Genomic DNA, 20,402 nt, shown 5'->3' with positions numbered 1-20,402 from the left:
GAGAGAGTCTCCTCAGCAGAGAACAAGGGTTTCCCCTTCCCAGCCTGCAGGAGCCCCAGAACTGGGGAAGGCTATGACTCTGCAGATGAGGTGGGTGAAGACTTAGTCTGGGGATCAGCCCACACTATGTCCAACTCCAAATCACCACACCACTGGCTTAAAGCTTAAAACAGGAGCTGTTCACCCCCAGGGCGGCCAGGACCATCAGACATGCCACTAGACTGAGTGGGAGCCCAGCCAGAGCACAGGCCCCAGCTCTGATGTCGCAGGTGTCGGAGATGGTGTATCAAAGTAAGCAATTACTGCCCTGAAGGAGGTAGCAGGAAATAGCCTCCTCATTCGTATTCCCAGCAGGGTGCCTGGGGTGCCCCAGGAGAATCCACCCTCACAGTGAACTGGCATCTGGGAATGTACACATTCCTTGCTCTTGCAGAATGATTTGGAAAGAGTTGACTATCCTCTTAAAAGGATTGTACATCACTCTCAATGGGTGAATTGTGTGGTATGTGAACTATATCTCAATAAAGCAATTTTTTTCTTTTTTTTTAAAGGACTCCATAGGCATTTTGGGGCAAGGAAGGTTTATGACAGAGACTATCTACTGGCAGATATAAACAGATGCTTGACCAGATGGGAATGGTTTTGTTGGTTAGAGAATTGCAGCAAGTTTTTCAGAGTAGACAAGGCAGAGAGCTATCTTGAAGCAGTTCTGTTTTGCTCTGTTGGACAGTAGGGTTGAGATGCCTGCTCTCAGATCCCCAGTGTGCAATCAGCAGTGCTGTTAGCCAATTGGGGGGAAAGAAATCTCCTGGAGAGATGACGTAAGAGACACATATTGTGCCCCCCAGAACCACTGGCAAGAAGTTTCCTGAAGTCAATTTACCGTGAGAGAAAAGGGACAGCACACCAGTGACAAAGGAGACACAGGGACAATAAGAGCTGCTGATGGAAATTCTTCCAGACCCAGCCTTCCCTGTGCTTTGGGTAACAATGCCTGAGCATCAGAATAGGAACTCAAAAGAGCAGAACTTGTACTCACCACAGGGCACCGCTGAGCCTAGGCTTTATAGAGCCGCCCCAGCAGCTGGATAGACAAGCATCCTCTACAGAATTGTGTGGATGACCTTCAACATCAGTCCTATAGAAAACAGAGGCAACCACTGCTGTCTGCCCCTAGTTCTGAGAGCATAATTGATCCCCACAGCCCCAGTGGACTGAGGGAGCCCTTGGTTCAAGAAGGAGTTCCTAAGCATCTTCCTAATAGGAGATGTGGGAGCATGAGCAACTAACTGGGAAAATAAAAGACGCAGGACTGGGCCAGCCCTGATGAACTAGTGGTTCAAGTTCAGCGCTCACCACTTCGGCGGCCCGGCTTCACTCCCCAGTCGCAGAACCACATCACCTGTCTGTCAGTTGCCATGCCCTGGTGGTGGCTCACATAGAAGAACTAGAATGATGTACAGCTAGCATATACAACCATGTACTAGGGCTTTGAGGAGGGAAGAATAAAAGAGGAAGATTGGCAACAGATGTTAGCTCAGGGTGAATCATTCCCTTCAAAAAACAAATAAAAAACTTACTATAAGTGATTAATAAAACCATACTATTACATTTGGGGGTTCCATGGAAGACTCTCCTCTGGAACACAATCGACTCCCCAGATTTGGATCCAGCTACTTTCTAAGATACTAGCTGTAATGGTGTCACAAGGTTGGTGGATGGGGCTGATGTGATGTTGACTATCAATTGTCAGTGCTGGGATGAGCTGGGCTTGAAGGATTCCTACAGGACACCCGCAAACTCTTGAGCAGAATATTCAAGAGGAAAAAGAAGGCAAGTAAAGCGGTTTTTGAATTTGTTGAAAAGTGAATTCTCTGTGAGACCCAGAACAGATAACAGAAGAGGGAAGCGCATCAGAAATGATTGTTGAGGACCACGCCTCACGCTATGAATTTTTAAATCTCTGAACACTGTCCTAGAGGAGGGGACTCAGAGTAGCTCATGTCTCCAGAGTCCTAAAGTGTGGGACCACCTGTCCTGCTCCAAGCCTGATGTTCCAGATGCAGGCTGTGGGAAAGCCCATTCAGCCTACAGAGAAAACTAAGAGTTACCAGCAAGTAAATGTGCTTTCCAGTGAAGACATTCATAGACTCAGGGGAAGAACTAGTCCAACTTGGCTGGGCCACATTCCTAAAAAATCTGCAAAAGTAGCAGTTATTCAGAAAGAGAAAAGAAGGAGGCAATGAAACGCAGAAACGAGAGTGCCCTGCAGGGTGTTCATTTATTGCATGCATCCAATGCCTCCAGAGCTCCCATTACTTCTCATTTATTTTTCTTGTCTTATAACACTGGCTAGGGCCTCCAATACAAATGTTAAATAGAAATGGTAATGGGTGTGTGGGGGCTCAGGGCAGACTCCCCCAAGATGTGCCACAGTGGCATATTGATTATTTGGAATTAAAGTTACTTGAGAAACAGCTAGTGCAAAAAGGGCACTCTGACGATCCTCTGTCTCCCCTTGAAAGCAGGAAATATATCTTCCTTGTGAAAACATGCCTTCTGTGCACAGGAGGTAGAGAGACATTCTGATAGCCAGAGATGGGGAATTCAGGAACAAGAAGGCTGTATCAACAAACTCTGCTTCGGATTCTCATGAATCAAGCAACCAAAGCCTAAGTTTCTTTGTCTTCTCAATACTTACAAACTCATTGTTCTTCTCTAAAAAGTATAAAAGCTGCTTGCCTTGGTCACTTCTTGTATCCCATTTTTATGGGACCTCTGTACACACAAATTAAATTTGGTTTTTTGTCTCCTGTCAATCTGTCTTGTGTGAATTTAATCATTAGACCAGCCAAAAGAACTCAAGGGTGGTGGGGGGAAATTGTCCCCTGTGTGTCAGGAGCTTCCTCTCTTCTTCCCATCATTAGAGAGAAATGTCCAACGTTTCTCCATTAAGTGCGACATTTATGATTAGTTCTTAATAGATACACCTGATCATGGAGGGTTCTAAGACAAAAGCAGGAAAGAAATCCAGAGCAGGTTGGGGAGTCAAGATGACGGCGTAAGCAGACTCGGAACTCACCTCCTCCCATGGACACAGCCAATTTACAACTACTCATGGAAAAATTACCCCTGAGACAGAACTGAAAACTGCATAAGAGGAACTCCTGCAACAACGGACAATCCTAACTGAGGTGGAAGAGGCAGAGACTCCCTTCTGGAGAGGAAAAACGCCGCCTTCACAAGCCGCCAGCTTCACGGCCGCTGGGAGCAGCTCAAAGGTGTCCCGGAAGAAGAAGAGCAAGACAAGGGGGCAGAGAATCTATTTCAAGAAATAATAGATGAAAACTTCCCTAACCTAAGGAAGGAAACAGACATCCAGGTACAGGAAGCACAGAGAGCCCCAAACAAGATAAACCCAAAGAGGCCCACACCAAGACACATCATAATCAAAATGTCCAGAATTAAAGATAAAGACAGAATCCTAAAAGCCGCAAGAGAATGTCAAGTTACATACAAAGGAAACCCCATAAGGCTATCAGCTGACTTCTCAGCAGAAACCTTACAGGCTAGAAGAGAATGGCATGATATATTGAAAGTGCTAAAAGGAAAAAACTTACAGCCAAAAATACTCTACCCAGCAAGGTTATCATTCAAAATGGAAGGAGAGATCAAAATTTTCCCAGATAAGCAAAAATTAAAGGAGTTTGTCACCAAGAAACCAGTGTTACAAGAAATGTTAAAGGGACTGATTTAAGGGGAAAAGAGAAGACCACAAATAGGAAAAATTATCTATTTCCATGATCAGAACGTAATGGATACAAATACACAAAAAAGAGGTTAGATATGATATCAAAAACATAAAAGGAGGGAGGAAGGGAGTTAAGAGTGCAGCTTTCAGACAGAGGTCAAACTAAAGTGACCATCAATTCTCTATAGAAGAAGAAAGGAACAGAGAAGGACTACTAAAACAATGAGAAAAAAAAAAGAAAGTTAAAAAATGGCAGTAAGTACATACTTATCAATAACTATTTTAAACGTCAATGGACTAAATGCTCCAATTAACAGGAATAGGGTGGCTGACTGGATGAAAAAACAAGACCCATATATATGCTGCATACAAGAGACACACTTCAGACCTAAAGACACTCACAAACTGAAAGTGAAGGGATGGAAAAAGATACTCCACGCAAATGGCAATGAAAAGAAAGCTGGGGTAGCAGTACTCATATCAGACAAAATAGACTTTAAAACAAAAACTGTAAAAAGAGACAAAGAAGGGCATTACATAATGATCAAGGGAACAATCCAAAAAGAGGATATAACACTTATAAATATCTACGCACCCAATGTAGGTGCAACTAAATATATAAAGCGATTATTAACAGACATAAAAACAGAAATAGACAGTAACACAATAATAGTAGGGGACTTTAACACTCCACTTACACCAACGGATAGATCATCCAAACAGAAGATCAATAAGGAAACATTGGCCTTAAACGACACACTAGAACAGATGGACGTAGTAGATATATACAGAGCATTCCATCCAAAAACCGAAGAATACACGTTCTTTTCAAATGCACATGGAACATTCTCCAGGATTGATCACATATTAGACCACAGAACAAGTCTCCATAAATTTAAGAAGACTGAAATAATACCAAGCATCTTTTCTGACCACAATGGTATGAAACTAGAAATCAACTATAGGAAGAAAATCAGAAAAGCCACAAATACGTGGAGATTAAACAAAATGCTACTGAACAACGACTGGGTTAACAAAGAAATCAAAGAAGAAATCAAAAAATACCTGGAGACAAATGAAAATGAAAATACGACATGCCAGAATTTATGGGATACAGCAAAAGCGGTTCTAAGAGGGAAGTTTATAGCAATACAGGCCTAACAACAAACAAGAAAAATCTCAAATAAACAATCTAACAATGCACCTAAAGGAACTGGAAAAAGAAGAACAAACCAAGCCCAAAATCAGTAGAAGAAGGGAAATAATAAAAATCAGAGCAGAAATAAATGAAATAGAGACCAAAAAAACAATAGAAGAAAATAATAAAAACCAAGAGCTGGTTCTTTGAAAAGATCAACAAAATTGACAAACATTTAGCTAGACTCACCAAGAAAAAAAGAGAGAAGGCACAAATAAGTAAAATCAGAAATGAAAGAGGAGAGGTTACAACAGACACCTCGGAAATACAAAAGATTATAGGAGAATACTATGAAAAGCTATATGCCAACCAATTCGACAATCTGGAAGAAATGGATAAATTCTTAGAATCATACAACCTTCCAAAACTGGATCAAGAAGAAGTAGAGAATTTGAATAGACCAATCACCAGTAAGGAGATCGAAACAGTAATCAAAAACCTCCCCAAAAATAAAAGTCCAGGACCAGACGGCTTCCCTGGGGAATTCTACCAAACATTCAAAGAAGACTTAATACCTATCCTTCTCAAACTCTTCCAAAAAATTGGGGAGTGGGGGGAAGCTCCCTAATTCATTCTACGAAGCTGACATTACCCTGATACCAAAACCAGACAAGGACAACACAAAAAAAGAAAATTACAGGCCAATATCACTGATGAACATCGATGCAAAAATCCTCAACAAAATACTAGCAAATCGCATACAACAATACGTTAAAAAGATTATACACCATGATCAAGTGGGATTTATTCCAGGTATGCAGGGATGGTTTAACATTCGCAAATCAATCAACGTAATACACCACATTAATAAAATGAAGAATAAAAATCACATGATCATCTCAATAGATGCAGAGAAAGCATTTGACAAGATCCAGCATCCATTTATGATAAAAACTCTGAATAAAATGCATATAGAAGGAAAGTATCTCAACAAACAAAGACCATATATGAGAAACCCACAGCTAATATCATCCTCAATGGTGAAAAACTGAAAGCCATCCCTCTCAGAACAGGAACCAGACAAGGATGCTCACTCCCACCACTCCTATTTAACATAGTACTAGAAGTCCTAGCCAGAGCAATCAGGCAAGAGAAAGAAATAAAATGGATCCAAATTGGAAAGGAAAAAGTGAAACTGTCACTATTTGCAGATGACATGATTTTATATATAGAAAACCCTAAAGAATCCACCAGAAAACCTTTAGAAGTAATAAACGAATATGGTAAAGTTGCAGGATACAAAATCAACATACAAAACTCAGTTGCATTTCTGTACGCTAACAACGAAGTAGCAGAAAGAGAAATTAAGAATACAATCCCATTTACAATTGCAACAAAAAGAATAAAATACCTAGGAATAAGCTTAACCAAAGAGGTGAAAGAGCTGTACATCAAAAACTATAAAACATTTCTGAAAGAAATTGAAGAAGACACAAAGAAATGGAAAGATATTCCGTGCTCTTGGATTGGAAGAATTAACATAGTTAAGATGTCCATACTTCCTAAAGCCATCTATAGATTCAATGAAATCCCTATCAAAGTTCCAACAACACTTTTCACAGAAATAGAACAAAGAATCCTAAAATTTATATGGAACAACAAAAGACCCCGAATAGCTAAAGGAATCCTGAGAAAAAAGAACAAAGCTGGAGGTATCACACTCCCTGATTTCAAAATATACTACAAAGCTATAGTAACCAAAACAGCATGGTACTGGCACAAAAACAGACACACAGATCAATGGAATAGAATCAAAAGCCCAGAAATAAACCCACACATCTATGGACAGCTAATCTTTGACAAAGGAGCCAAGAACATACAATGGGGAAAAGAAAGTCTCTTCAACAAATGGTGTTGGGAAAACTGGATAGCCATATGCAAAAAAATGAAAGTAGACCCTGACCTTACACCATACACAAAAATTAACTCCAAATGGATTAAAAACTTGAATGTAAGACCTGAAACTGTGAAACTTCTAGAAGAAAACATAGGCAGTACACTCTTCGACATCGGTCTTAGCAACATCTTTTCAAACACCACGTCTGACCGGGCAAGGGAAACAATAGAAAAAATAAACAAATGGGACTACATCAAACTAAAAAGCTTCTGCACAGCAAAGGAAACCATCAACAAAACGAAAAGACAACCTAACAATTGGGAGAAGATATTTGCAAACCATACATCTGATAAGGGCTTAATCTCCAAAATATATAAAGAACTCATGCATCTCAACAACAAAAAAACTAGCAACCCAATTTAAAAATGGGCAAAAGACCTGAACAGACATTTCTCCAAAGAAGATATACAGATGGCCAACAGACACATGAAAAGATGTTCAAAATCACTAACTATCAGGGAAATGCAAATCAAAACTACAATGAGATATCACCTCACGCCTGTCAGAATGGCTATAATTAACAAGACAGAAAACAACATGTGTTGGAGAGGATGTGGAGAGAAGGGAACTCTCATACACTGCTGGTGGGAGTGCAAACTGGTGCAGCCACTATGGAAAACAGTATGGAGATTCCTCAAAAAATCAACGATAGAACTACCATATGATCCAGCTATTCCACTGCTGGGTATTTATCCAAAGAACTTGAAAACACCAATTTGTAAAGGTACAAGCACCCCTGTGTTCATTGCAGCGTTATTCACAATAGCCAAGACTTGGAGGCAACCTAAGTGCCCATCAAGGGACGAATGGATAAAGAAGCTGTGGTATATATACACAATGGAATACTACTCAGCCATAAGAAATGATGAAATCCAGCCATTTGTGACAACATGGATGGACATTGAGGGTATAATGCAAAGTGAAATAAGTCAGAGGGAGAAGGTCAAATACCATATGATTTCCTTCATTAAGTAGTAGATAATAACAACAATAAACAAACACATAGGGACAGACATTGGATTGGTGGTTACCAGAGGGGAAGGGAGGATGGTGAAAGGGATAATTCGGTACATGTGTGTTGTGATGGGTTGTAATTGGTATTTTGGTGGTGAACATGATGTAATCTATGCAGAAATAGAAGTACAATGATGTACACCTGAAATTTTTACGTCATAAACCAATGTTACTGCAATAAACAAAAAAAAAAAAAAAGAAAGAAAGAAATCCAGAGCATCGTATTTTGGGTAGATATTTCCCTCTAGAAAGCACTGCCAAAAACTGTGCCACAGCCAAACAAGCTGCTGAGCAAGCTGACCTGGATGGAGCCTTTGCTTGGCTGGGTCGATGACGAGCCTCTACATGTGCTTTGGCTGCAGGATAGCGCCATGTTTTCTGCTGCTCACAAGGCCTATTCTGGAGGAAAGGGAAGAGGCTCCTGGCCACTGAAAGAGGGATGGGTACAGATCCTTTGAAAGAGGCCTTTTGCTAAAGGCCTGTGCCCTGGCCTTGACAGCCAGCTCAGACCGTGATTTTGCAAATAAGAGAATTGTTAGCTTGAGATATTCCACACCTCCTCAGACTGGAAGGAAGTCTCCCCACCCTGGAAGGGAGGGGGAGTTGTTACTGGGACAACACCTAAAAGCTTAGGGAAATCAGAATGCCAACATTCTTGTTCTCTGATCGTTGACTGGAGGATTGCTCACACCAGGAAAAAACCCACAGTAGTCCAGGCCCTGAGGCATGCCTGGTGAAGTCCTGGTAGAGGAGGGGGGCCCAAGAAGGAAGTTCCTTCTGGCACCTGCTGTGCCTTGCTCCTTACTCATGAATGGCAGAGCCCCTGCAGGGGATGAGGATACAGAGGCCAGAAAGACTGGCCGAAGATGCGTTGGTCTTCTGCAAACAGGATGGAAACCAGCTAGAAGAGAGCACCTTTGTGTCTTAACTATGGTTTGTTGCGTGGAGACATTGAGGATCTAATCCTGCTCTGACACTTGCCAGATTAGTAAATTTGGTCAAGGCTTTAACCTCTCTGAATCTCCTCATATGCAAAATGGAAATAGTAATTACCTTTCTTGGTGGGTTGTTGCAAGAAGTAAATAAGATTGGCTATCCCAAAGTCTACTGCCAAAAAGCAAAATTATCAGCAAATTAAGTGGGCTCATGTCAAAAGTCTTGTTTCAATTCATTTATGAGAGAATCAGCAAAGAATATTTTTAAAAGCTGGTTTGAAGAATATTTGATAATTTAGAAACTTAGTCAGGAAAGGAATGCCTAAGTAAGGTTCTTAAGTTAGATAGAAGACTCTTTTAACTTTCTACAGGGCAGCAAAAACCGTAACAGTTAGAGGTTTAACATCTCTACAGGCTGTGGTATCATATCACCCATCAAGCAGATATAAACTGTCTACTTCTTTATCCACTGTGACTTGTTAATCAAATATACTGTGCCGACCATATTCCATTTCCCAAAAGTGCCAGATGATGGAAGATTAGCAAGCAGCAAGGACTTGCTTCTATTCAGACAGAATCTGGCATGAGAACAAACCACCATTTTGTCTTCTTCCAGGTTTGAGACAGTTTTTTTCCTTCCACTCTGACACCCAACAGGAGCCCAACAAGTGTTTGTAGCTTTACCTCCCCTCATCAGCCCATTTAAATTTAGGCTGAATTCCCCAGGTCAAGAGGCCAGAAGACAGGCTGGTATCTGGACCCAACCAGAATAGTTCTGGCTCCCAAGTGGAGGGATGTAGGGGAAGGCATTTCCATTGGCATAAGCTCTTTTGTTCAGCTGCTAGACACCAACTGCCCAATTCCAGATCCTGACCATGCCCTTTATGACTATTGCCACAAACATGAGGAAATTGGCTCAAGTCAGGAGCCTAGGGTGGAGGACACAATCATCCCAGACAGGGTTGAAGGGTCCCTGCTGTATTGATGCAGCGACCAAGTGCCTCGTACACGCAAAGGAACCCGAAGCCAGCCTCCATCTCCCGGGGCAAGGGCACCACCAGCTTCACAGAGCAGGAGAGCTGTGAAGGGATGTGGGCAGCAGGAGAGAAATTGATTTAGTCCTTAAGCAACACACGTCCCCACAGAGTCCAATCACACACAAAACAACAACAATAATAGAAATACTCCCCATTTCCTTACTACAACCCAGCAGCTAAAACAAATGTTCCTAAACTTTTCGAGGTCTTGGACCCTTTTGAGAATCTGATGAAACCATGGAGGGGTATGCTTATACGCATATACTCAAAATGAAGCGTTCAACTTCAATTCCATTTCAGAGACCCACAGAGAAGGCACAATGCACTGGATTAGAATCATCACCAGGAGGGAGGACTCAGGAGTGGGCATGCTTGTTGGCCAAGCCAGGGGTTGCCAGTGGCCCACAAAAGGAGTCCTCACCATGACCTCTTCCTGGTTTTTCCTGCTGGGCACTGCTGCCTAGCAAACGCCTTCCGTCTTCCACTCACCTCTCTAACCTCCGCCCCCCATCAGAAATTTTCATTCTGGACAGTGATTGCCCCATTAGCCTGGTTGGGAAACCAGAGGCGTAGCCACTCTGGAAGGGAGCAGCTGCCTCTGACTGGCCTGAGACACCAGGAAGCTGGCCAAGCCCAGACGCTATAAAAGGGAGCTGACATTTAAACCTGCGCATCCTCTGTCAACTCTGTTTCAGAGAGACCTGGTAAGTGGGATCATCCCCGACTGCCCCACACTTTGGCCTTCCTTTAGGGAGGGCCAAGGAGTGGAACAGCCTCGTATGACAGGGAGAGACAAAGCTGAGGGTAGTCTGGACCAAAATCCAGAGCTCTGAGGAGGACAGTGAGACTGGGGCAAAGAAGGAACCGAGTCCTTTAGCATTTCTGAGTGAGGGCATATTTGTTTCCCAAGCTGAGCCTTTCTTGGGCAGAGGGTGAGGGAGAGTTAGCATGTACTCGTGTGTGTGTGTGTGTGTGTGTGTGTGTGACCCTACACCTTCCCACACTAGTATCCATATCATCCCACCCTTTCCCATCATAGCTGTAGCCATTGCTGGGTTTAGTTATTTGGATAATGCAAGCCAGGGACAAAGCCATGACTTGGAGTAGGAACCTTCTGAGTAACCCCTTAGTCTTCACTCTGCTGTGGGCAGAGGCACCACCACACCCTGGAATCCCCTTTGCTTTCTCTTCCAGCTAGGACAAATCTTTGGGCACCATGCTGACAGACCTGGAGGAGGCCATGGACTCCCTCATTGACGTCTACCACAAGTACTCCCTGAAGAAAGGGAATTACCATTCCGTCTATAAGGACGACTTGAAAAGATTGTTAGAGACAGAGTGTCCTCACTACACAAAGGTGAGGAGCGGCTGCTGTGGTCGGGGTTCTCTGCCTGGCTCTGATGAGGTGCTGGGTCACTTCTCCCCCATGCTGCCCTCTGGAGACACCCAGGTCTCAGATCTCCCTCAGATCTTTACATTCTGGCTTCTTTCTCCTCAACCTTGACAGGAAAAGGATGCAGATACGTGGTTCAATGAGTTGGACGTCAATAGAGATGGTGCCATTAACTTCGAGGAGTTCCTCATCCTGGTGATCAAGGTGGGCCTGGAAGCCCATAGAAAGAGCCACCAGGTGTAGCAGAGTGGTGGCTGCTGGGGCTGGACCCTAGACTTGTCCCTATGGAACAATAAAGTAGTCGATACCTCAAGCCTCTCTTGGTCTCTTGCTTTTCTCTTGTGGACTGAGGTTCCTGGCGTGCAGAGGGAGGATTGGAAACCCCAAAGGAGGAAAAACAGGCCTCTCTTGTCTCCTGCTCCCCATCTCTGGGAACCTTCAGTGCTTCCCACTGTCTGTTTTCTCCCCATGTTTTCCCCAAACTATCCCTGAGTCTCTTCCTGAGTCATTGGTTCCAAGACTTAAGGATTCTAAAAAGTCCAAGACCTTGTAGCTGATGATTTTCCTACTTGTTCCCAAATGGGTGATATGGGAATAGGGTGACGTAAGGAAAACACATAGAGTTCTCTAAACTAAATTTTAATTTCCAGCTAAATGTCGTAGATGTGACTATTGGGAAATTAGGGAGATAACTACATAAAAGTGTGTGTATGTGTGTGTGAGAGAGAGAGAGAGACAGAGTGAGAGAAACAGAGATACAGAGAGACCTAGAGAGACTGATTCTTTGTGTGGTGTGACTGTAGGTGGATGTTGAGAGTCCTACATTAGGTACAGCAATAACCTCCTGGTCCCACACTTGTAATTTCCTTAGAGATTTTGGAAACTCTTTCTCCGCTCACACTTCACAACTTCATTAAATAATAAAGGAATGGGCAGAAAGGCCAATACATTAGTAGAACTCAACTCAAAGAGTAGGGTACTCAATTGCTGCTCTGTGGGGTAAATGCTCTGGTGATCAATGAATTATCTAAAATAACCTTCCTATCATTACTCTGGATTGTCCAAGGGCCTGGGCAAATGATGAGGCCAGCAGGTGGATGCCACCTCTCACCAGAACCCAACCCCCAAGCTGAGTTTCCATTAACAACCTACAAAAACAGAAACTAATTGAAGAAGTAAAGCATTATTTGGGATCTAAGAATTACAATTCGGGGAGCACAGACTCAGGTAGAAAGCCAAATAATGTCCCACTTGGGAGTAAAATTCAGAGGCTGTTAAGACAAAGACAGGAGATTTTATTGCAACGAATTTTAATTTAAGTTGGAGGCAGAGAGCTAGTTTTGGTTAAATATTGATTGACTGTTGATGCTATCTTCAGCAAGTCCACATTCCTCAGTCTTTGTGATCAAAATGTGTGTTCTCCTGCTTGCTTGTAAAACAATTTCCATTTTGGCCAGTGCAAAAGTTTGGCCTAGTCCAAGGTTCAAGACAGCTAAGGAGTTTCTCTGCAAAGGCAATTCCAACTCCATTTTAAAATGGCTCCATTGTCGTCAATTTTGACATTTTCCCCTTTTGAGCAAGATCTTTCTTTGAAAACATCACTGATCAACCAGTTGAAAGCAGTGCTGATCAGCTATCCAGACACTGTTGGTCCCTTGTTGCCAGGAAGGCTCATTCTTGGAATGTCATGTCTCACATAGGAGGAAAAGTAGTTTCCCTAGGAGCCTTCAGCCACACTTGAACAACAAGAGTTCTAGAGCAGAGAAAAGCCTTATCATCAAGCTCCTTTAAGGGCAAATATTGTCTGTGGTTCCTAAGGGTTTCTCAGGTGAAGAAGGTTCAAAAGCCTTAGGAATCATTTCAAAGCACTGAGCGACCATTATCTGAGTGGTGTTTTTATAACATTGAGCTATGCAAAAGAGACAAAGTTTTACAATAACAAAAATTCCTATAAAAATAAACAAAATGTTAAGTCCAAATTGGAGAATAGACCTAACCTAGGAGGTGATTCCTGAAGTCTTCTGAATTCTAGAGGAATCAGGTAGAAAGAAAAAGTAAATGTTTCACCTTTGTTCACAAAGGTATATCTTACCAAATTGTTGATAGCTTAAGAGAAAAGATTTCCTCAAATCTGCAAGAAAAAACATAAAATCATCCTCTTCAGTCCATTTATTCCCATGTAATTAATATTTGTTCTTGATATTTTGTTAGCAGATTTATGAAGCCATCAGTCTCTCTGTTAGAGTTCCATAATTTCTTACCCAGTTCAGATTTATGATCTAAAAGTTTATCAGAAACCTGTATTCTAACGTAAGTGTCAGAGTCCTTTCCATGATTCTCTCTGAAGATAAAACATATTTGCAAAGGCATCAGAGTAAAACAATAACTGTCTGTAAATGGCAGAAGACTTAAAGTGGCATGGTTAAAAATTTGATGACAATGCAATTGACAAGGAAATTTGGTTATTTCTGTGACATACAAAATTTAAGATAATAACTAGAATTGTGACTGATCACATTATAATAGGACATAACAGATTTTTAGGAATTTCACATAGTTTTTAGAACACATAGTAATACCATACATGCATACAAGGACATCCATAAAGGAGGCTTAGCATCACTTATGTGACAATGCTTCCCATGCAATCTCACATCCCAAATAAGCCTAATCAGTTTAATATCTCCCTTTTTATAGGAAGAGAGAACAAATTCTTTGGGAAGTCTCAGGGACCCACTGGAAATGCTCAATTTACTTTCAGGTAAAAAAAAAAAAGATTTTTCTTTTGAACTTGAATTTTGGGAAATTAGTCAAACATATCAAAAGATCTTAAAACAGTTGGTCAAATAGGATCATAGGTCTCTGTGAAAGAATGCTTAGCTACCAGTTTAACCAAAGTGACAAAAAAAGGTGTGAAAGGCAAACACAGAGTTAAGCAGTTTTTAAAAACCTTAGATCTCTTAACAGAGAGACCTCAGCTTTCTGAACATAGTAAATTATTTTGACAAAACATAGAATTTTTGCACTTTAGACAGACTTATGCAAAGATAAAGAAAAAGCTTTTGTAATTTCTTTATCAAGAGTAGACTAAAAGAACAAGAAAACTGTCCTTCAAGAGAAAAATAACAATTTCCAATTATGTACCAGCTTACTTTTGAGATTAAAACTCATTTTTTAATTAAATTCATTTCAATCTTAGCCAACTTGATCACATACAAAACTCTTTTCTCACGGTTCTTCTTCCACGAATCTTCTATAACTTTCTTTTTACATTCAGAATTTGTCCTTTACTCTTTCCCATAAACAGTTTTGCTTTAGGACAAATTTACTTTCTTAAAAAAAGAAAATCTCCATTCTTTATACCTTCTTTAGTGAAAACATACATTTTCTCATAGCATTAATTTTTTTAATGTGGCACAAGACATGTTTACTAATAGACCCAAGCATCCTTTGTTTTTCTGTTAGAAGAAGCCAAATGTAGATAAACCTATGTTTAGTAATTAATGTTTAAATTTTTATCTTATTTGGAAATGATCTAGATAGTCTAATAAATTGTTCTCATTTTACTTAATTTAACAAACCTCTAAGATTTCGAGTTACCAAAAGGTTTTGAGGTTATTTTTAAACACATACACCATAACACACAATTATTGTTTAAAAGTTCGCCAAAAACTTATTGTCTTACTGTCATCTATTTAGTTTACTTGTTCTTAATAATAATGTTTAGATTGCCTACAGCAACTTTATAAAGCATTAGACAAAATCCGCTATCATTCTAAGTTATTATTTTTATAGCTTACTAATTTTGTAACAGGGATAACATGAGTTTATATGACTAATAAACCCAGGTAGAATAAAGGCTGCATGTCTGCATCATATCCAGTGCTGATAACTCTGAAGACATGCCTATTTCAATCAAACCAACAAATTTAAATAAGCTTTTACTTACTGAGGATTATTCTATTTCACATTAACTTGAAAAACATTTGGGTTAGGTTCTGCCATATTTCTTTTTGAGAGTACTTTCAATTTATACGGCACTTTGTTTTTAAGCCAATTAAATAGAACACTCTCATAAACTAGTCTTGATAATACTATCCAGAGGTAGAAAATGACACATATTTATCACTTGTGTATATAGATGCACATAAACACAGAGACAGATGCAAACAGACATCTTATAGCCTCCGTATTTTAACGTTTTCTTAGATTTTGGGGGCTAGAGCACTTCTATAGCAGTCTGCATCTCCAAAAGCTTCTTTCCTCCTTTTTTTTCCTACCATACTTAGGAATCGGGAATGGTCTAGGTAAGAGTTCCCACAGAGGTTACAAGCTTTTTGAGATAAACAGGAGAGATTGGTTGCTTACCAAAGGCCTGACATACCTATACAATTACATTATCCTTAATTTGTTTCTTTCCCTCTGGGTACATAGTTTTATTTTAGCTGAGGGAGGAAAGCCAGAAAAATAACTCCTAGGAGGCTCTGAATTTCAGCTTCCAATTTGGCCAAATTTCTGATCATACATTACTCAATCCTTTCAAATATCCTGTCAGGTTTCAGCTGGGAGAAACAGTAAATATTTCTGGCAGTATTAAACAACTCCGTTAATTTTTAATATAATTTTCTCCTTATTTGTTTACAATAATACCATAGTACTTTACCAGAAAATCTCTCAGAGTCTCTTTATTCTGGGAGGAGCCCATAAGGGGCCCTCCTTTAAAGCTAGATATGGGGCTGTCTGTAAAGGCATTAACTTAATGTACTTTTATATAGTCTTTTCTTTTAGGTACCTCTTATATTTTATTAGCATTAAGTACCTCTTGAATTTTATTAGCATTTTGCAATGAAATTTTCAATAAGGCTATTTTGGAATTTTGCAGACATTGATTTTCACTGAACTTCTTAAATGTTTTTTTTAATTGGAACATTCTTTCTAATGGTCAGTATAATTGGCAGCAGTTTGTTAGGATCCTAGCTACAAATGGAGATTAACCCCCATTTATGCCCAGCCACATCTGGCCACAAATGGGGTGCAACCTACATTTCTGTCCTACCACATTTTGGGTCCACCAACATGACGGTTGCCAAGCCAAGGTCTAAAGACATGAAAAAAAGCCTAGTAAGATTTTGCTGTTCTTTGTAAATATTTACAGCATCCAAGACCATAGTTTTTGAGTAGGTGTGCGGGAACGTGGCCCGCTTCATTCTTTAGAAATTAAAGATCTTATTTCTGGTCTTAAATCCACTGTTCTCCAATCTAGTGTGCAGAAAAGAAAAGTTCCAGAAGCTCAAAAGAGCCCCATACTGGACACTGTAATTTTAAATCATCTTTAGTATTATCGGTCTACTGGGACAAAAATTTACAAGAGGAAGTACTGCAGTTCTTAAATATAAACCCAGATAGAATTCTCGAAGGAGGAACTCATGGGGAACTTTTAGAAGATGAAATTCCCATGTTAAAGCATGCCCGGACAAAGAGACACAGAGACACCAGTTGCAAGCCCCAGATTGTTATCTGTGCTTCTGACCCACTGGCTATGGCTGTTTTGACAAACAACACAAAAGACAGAACTTTAGCACTCACCAGATAGGGAATAAACCCTCAGACAGCAGCAGCCATGGCCAACTCAAACAGAGAAGCCCTTGCAAACGGCAACAGCCATGAGCCGCCATAAGGTGGCCCACACAGGGAAACTCTTCCAGATGTCAATAGCCGTGAGCAGCTTGGTGAAAACTGTTTCCTGGTTGATCCACTTCTGATTGGGCTATTGCCCCCAGAATCCCAAACAAAGGCAATAACCTCAACCAAAGAGGAGGGAGGTCTGAGCCTGAGAGGTCCCATGATCAGAGGAGTCGGCTGTCCATGGAAGCAGCTGACCACACAAGGGGGCCCCTGTTGGCACCAAACACTTTTCCAGGGGATGCCAGTCCATGAAGGTGAGATCGCTTCGGGTCCCACTTTCTGACACCGTATGTCAACCTGCAGAAACAGAAACCAGTTTAAGAGGCAAAGTGTTTATTTGAGATCAAAGAATTGCAATTTGCGGAGCACAGATTCAGATAGAAATGCAAATAGTGTCCTGCTAGGGAGTAAAAGTCAGGGGATTTTAAAGGCAAAGAAAGTTAGTGACGTCAGCATCAAGGCAGAGTGAGTTGGTCCCTTTGTTTCTTCCTTCTACATTACAACCAGGAGGACAGCCATTGACCACAAGGGACTCCCTGCACAGAACACTAGAATGCCTGAGTATCCATACATCTGTACATCTGAAGGTGTGGACAGTACCTCAAAGAAACAGTGGAACTAGGTGAGCAGTTTTCTCTCCCTCCTTTTGCACTGGCAATCCAAAATGCAGATACGCCCAACAGTGGTGGTGGTGCCCTGACCGGATGTTTCAAAAGCACACTAGCACTGGAGACCAGAGGCTACAGGAGCAGCAGCACTTGCAGCATAGCCCCTCCCTTTCCCTCAGCAGTGGTAGTGGGTGGTCCCCATGACTTGAGGCTTCAGGGAACACAGTGGTGCTGGCAACACAGCCCCTCTCCCCTAGCAGTTGTGATGCAAAACATAGATAACCCAGCACTGGTGGTGGTGCCCTGAACTAAGGTTTCAAAAAGAGCTGTGGAGACAGAGACCAGACGCTGCAGGAACAGCAGCAGCGATCACAGCTGAGGCCCTATCCCTTCCTCATCATTGACAGGAGACATCTAGGACCTGAAACTTCAGGAGCCAAAGCAGTACCCATGATCTGGCCCCTAGTGGTGGCAGCCCAGACAACAGCCCTGCCAACAGCAGGGGCAGCATACAAGACCCCAGGCCTCAGGCAGTGGCAGCAACACCCATGAACCCTGCACCTCTGGCAACAGTGCTGGAAGCATCCCCGGATAACCCAGAAGTAGCAGCACAGGTGGTAACTGTCACTGCAGCACCCGAGCCCATGGAAAGCCAATGACAGAACACGAGATCCAGGTGATCCCAGAAGCAGCAGAGGCACTTGCAGACTTGTGACCCCAGTGGCAACACCCACAACTGCAGTGACGTGGCAAGCAGTAAGGCATCAGCAACCTCAGAGGAACAAGGGGCACACAGTGGGCACTGACAATACCTCTAGCAGAGGTGGTGGAGGGCAGAAAGTGCAGGCTCTCAAATTACAACCAGAAGCAGCTCAAAATAAAAGTAACTAAAACCTTACCCAAATGAGCAAGATGTTTAATACCACAAATGTATCAGCAGAGGAAAAACTCATCAAACACCATGAAGATTCTATAATAAAATAAAAGTACAAAAAGGAAATGACAACTCTCCAGCAACCAAAGTTGAAGTCACAGAAGATTGAGACCAGATTGACAGAGAATTCAAAATAGCTGGCATAAAGATGCTCAATGAGTTACAAGAAAACTCAGAAAAACAGTTCAATGACTTCAGGAATAAAATTAATGAACAGAAGGACTACTTCACCTAAGAGATTGAAACTCTAAAAAAAAAAAGAAAGAAATTTTGGAGATGAAGAACACAATTAATGAGATGAAAAATACAGCACAAAGCATTGGAAATAAATAGAGCAGACCACATGGAAGAGAGAATTAGCGAGCTTGAAGATAGAAATAGAGAAATGGTTCAGATGGAAGAGGAGAGATAGCTAAGTTTTTTTAACTGAAGAAATTCGATGAGAAATATTGGACTCAATTAGGAAAAGCCACATGAGGCTAATGGGTATCTCAGAAGGAGAAGAGAGAGAGAAAGGACCAGAGAGCTTTGTCCAAGAAATAATAGCTGAAAACTTCCCAAGCCTGGTGAAGAAACTGGTCGTGCAAGTACATGAAGCTAATAGAAATCCTAATTATCTCAACTCAAACAGACCTTCTCCAAGGCACATTCTATTAAAACTGTCAAATGTCAATGACATAGAAAGAGTATTAAGGGCAGCCAAAGAGAAGAAGATGCCTTACATATGAACCCCCATCAGGCTATCAGCAGATTTCTCAGCAGAAACTCTATAGGCGAGGAGAGAGTGGAATGATATATTCAAAATATTGAAAGACAAAAGCTATCAGCCAAGAATACTCTATCCAGCAAAGTTATCCTTTAGATATGAAGGAGAAATAAAGTCTTCCAGACAAACAAATGCTGAGAGAATTCATCACCACTAGACCTGCTTTACGAGAAATGTGGAAAGGAGCTCTCCTACCTGGAACAATAAGGGAAAAGTTTACAAAGTTTTGAGAAAGGTGATAAATAGACAGAAAGAATCAGAAAATTGCAACTCTATATCAGAATAAGTTAGTAAACAATTCAAACATAAACTATAAATGGAAAGAAAATATCAAAAGTAACTGCAACCACTTCAATTTCTCACAAACTCAGAACACAAAAGTGAATATTTGTGGAAAAAAAAACATTAAAGGGAAAGAGGAAAAAGAGCTTGCATAGGCTAACTGAGATAAGAGGCTATCAGCAGAAAAAGGACCATCTCGTTTACGACATCTTTTACACAAACCTCATGGTAACCACAAAACGAAAAATCACAGCAGGATCACAAAACACCAATGAAGAGGAAACGGAGAAAAACATCACAGAAATCCACCAATCTAAAATAGAAGACAGAAATACAAGGGGAAAAAAACAGTGGAAATACAGCACAACCAGAAAACGAAAGCTAAAGTGGCAGAATTAAACCCTCTTATATCAATAATTGCTCTAAATGTAAGTGGATTGAATTCACCAATCAAAAGACACTGAATGGCTGGATGGATTAAAATACAAGACCCAACAATATGCCGCCTCCAGGAGACCCATCTCAGCTCTAAAGACAAACATAGGCTCAGAGTGAAGGGATGGAAGATGATACTCCAAGCAAATGGCAACCAAAAGAAAGTGGGTGTAGCCATACTTATATCAGACAAAATAGACTTCAAACCAAAAAGGATAACAACAGACAAAGATGAACATTATATAATGATGAAAGGGACACTCCATCAAGAAGACAAAACTTATTAACATATATGCAACTAATGTAGGAACACCAAAGTATGTAAAGCAACTATTAACAGATGTAAAGGAAGAAATTGACAGCAACACAATAATGATAGAGGACTTTAACACTCCACTTACATCGATGGATAACTCATCCAGACAGAAAGTCAAGAAGGAAACATTGGCCTTAAATGAAACACTAGA

The 20,402-nt window shown here is 41.0% G+C and overlaps 1 protein-coding gene across 1 annotated transcript; it reads left to right on the top strand.

The window, feature by feature from the left end:
• The first annotated feature begins 11,048 nt into the window (after positions 1–11,048).
• Positions 11,049–11,468, top strand: LOC101387921 (protein S100-A8-like). The gene is made up of 2 exons (XM_004436315.3): positions 11,049–11,189; positions 11,340–11,468. Exons 1-2 carry the CDS (start codon positions 11,049–11,051, stop codon positions 11,466–11,468), a joined length of 270 nt encoding a protein of 89 aa, XP_004436372.1.
• Positions 11,469–20,402: the final 8,934 nt, after the last annotated feature.

This window comes from Ceratotherium simum, chromosome 2 (genome assembly GCF_057802395.1).
Source record: "Ceratotherium simum simum isolate JZ-2026a chromosome 2, ASM5780239v1, whole genome shotgun sequence".
Lineage (NCBI taxonomy): Eukaryota > Metazoa > Chordata > Mammalia > Perissodactyla > Rhinocerotidae > Ceratotherium > Ceratotherium simum.
Note: the sequence above shows the minus strand (reverse complement) of the source record. Positions and strands in the feature narration are given on the sequence as shown.

What these genes read in the sequence shown, in the direction of transcription:
- LOC101387921 (XM_004436315.3), top strand. Translation starts at nt 11,049, where the DNA reads ATGCTGACAGACCTGGAGGAGGCCATGGACTCCCTCATTGACGTCTAC. An exon ending in AGTGTCCTCACTACACAAAG is followed by an intron (nt 11,190 to 11,339) that starts GTGAGGAGCGGC and finishes CAACCTTGACAG; the next exon opens with GAAAAGGATGCAGATACGTG.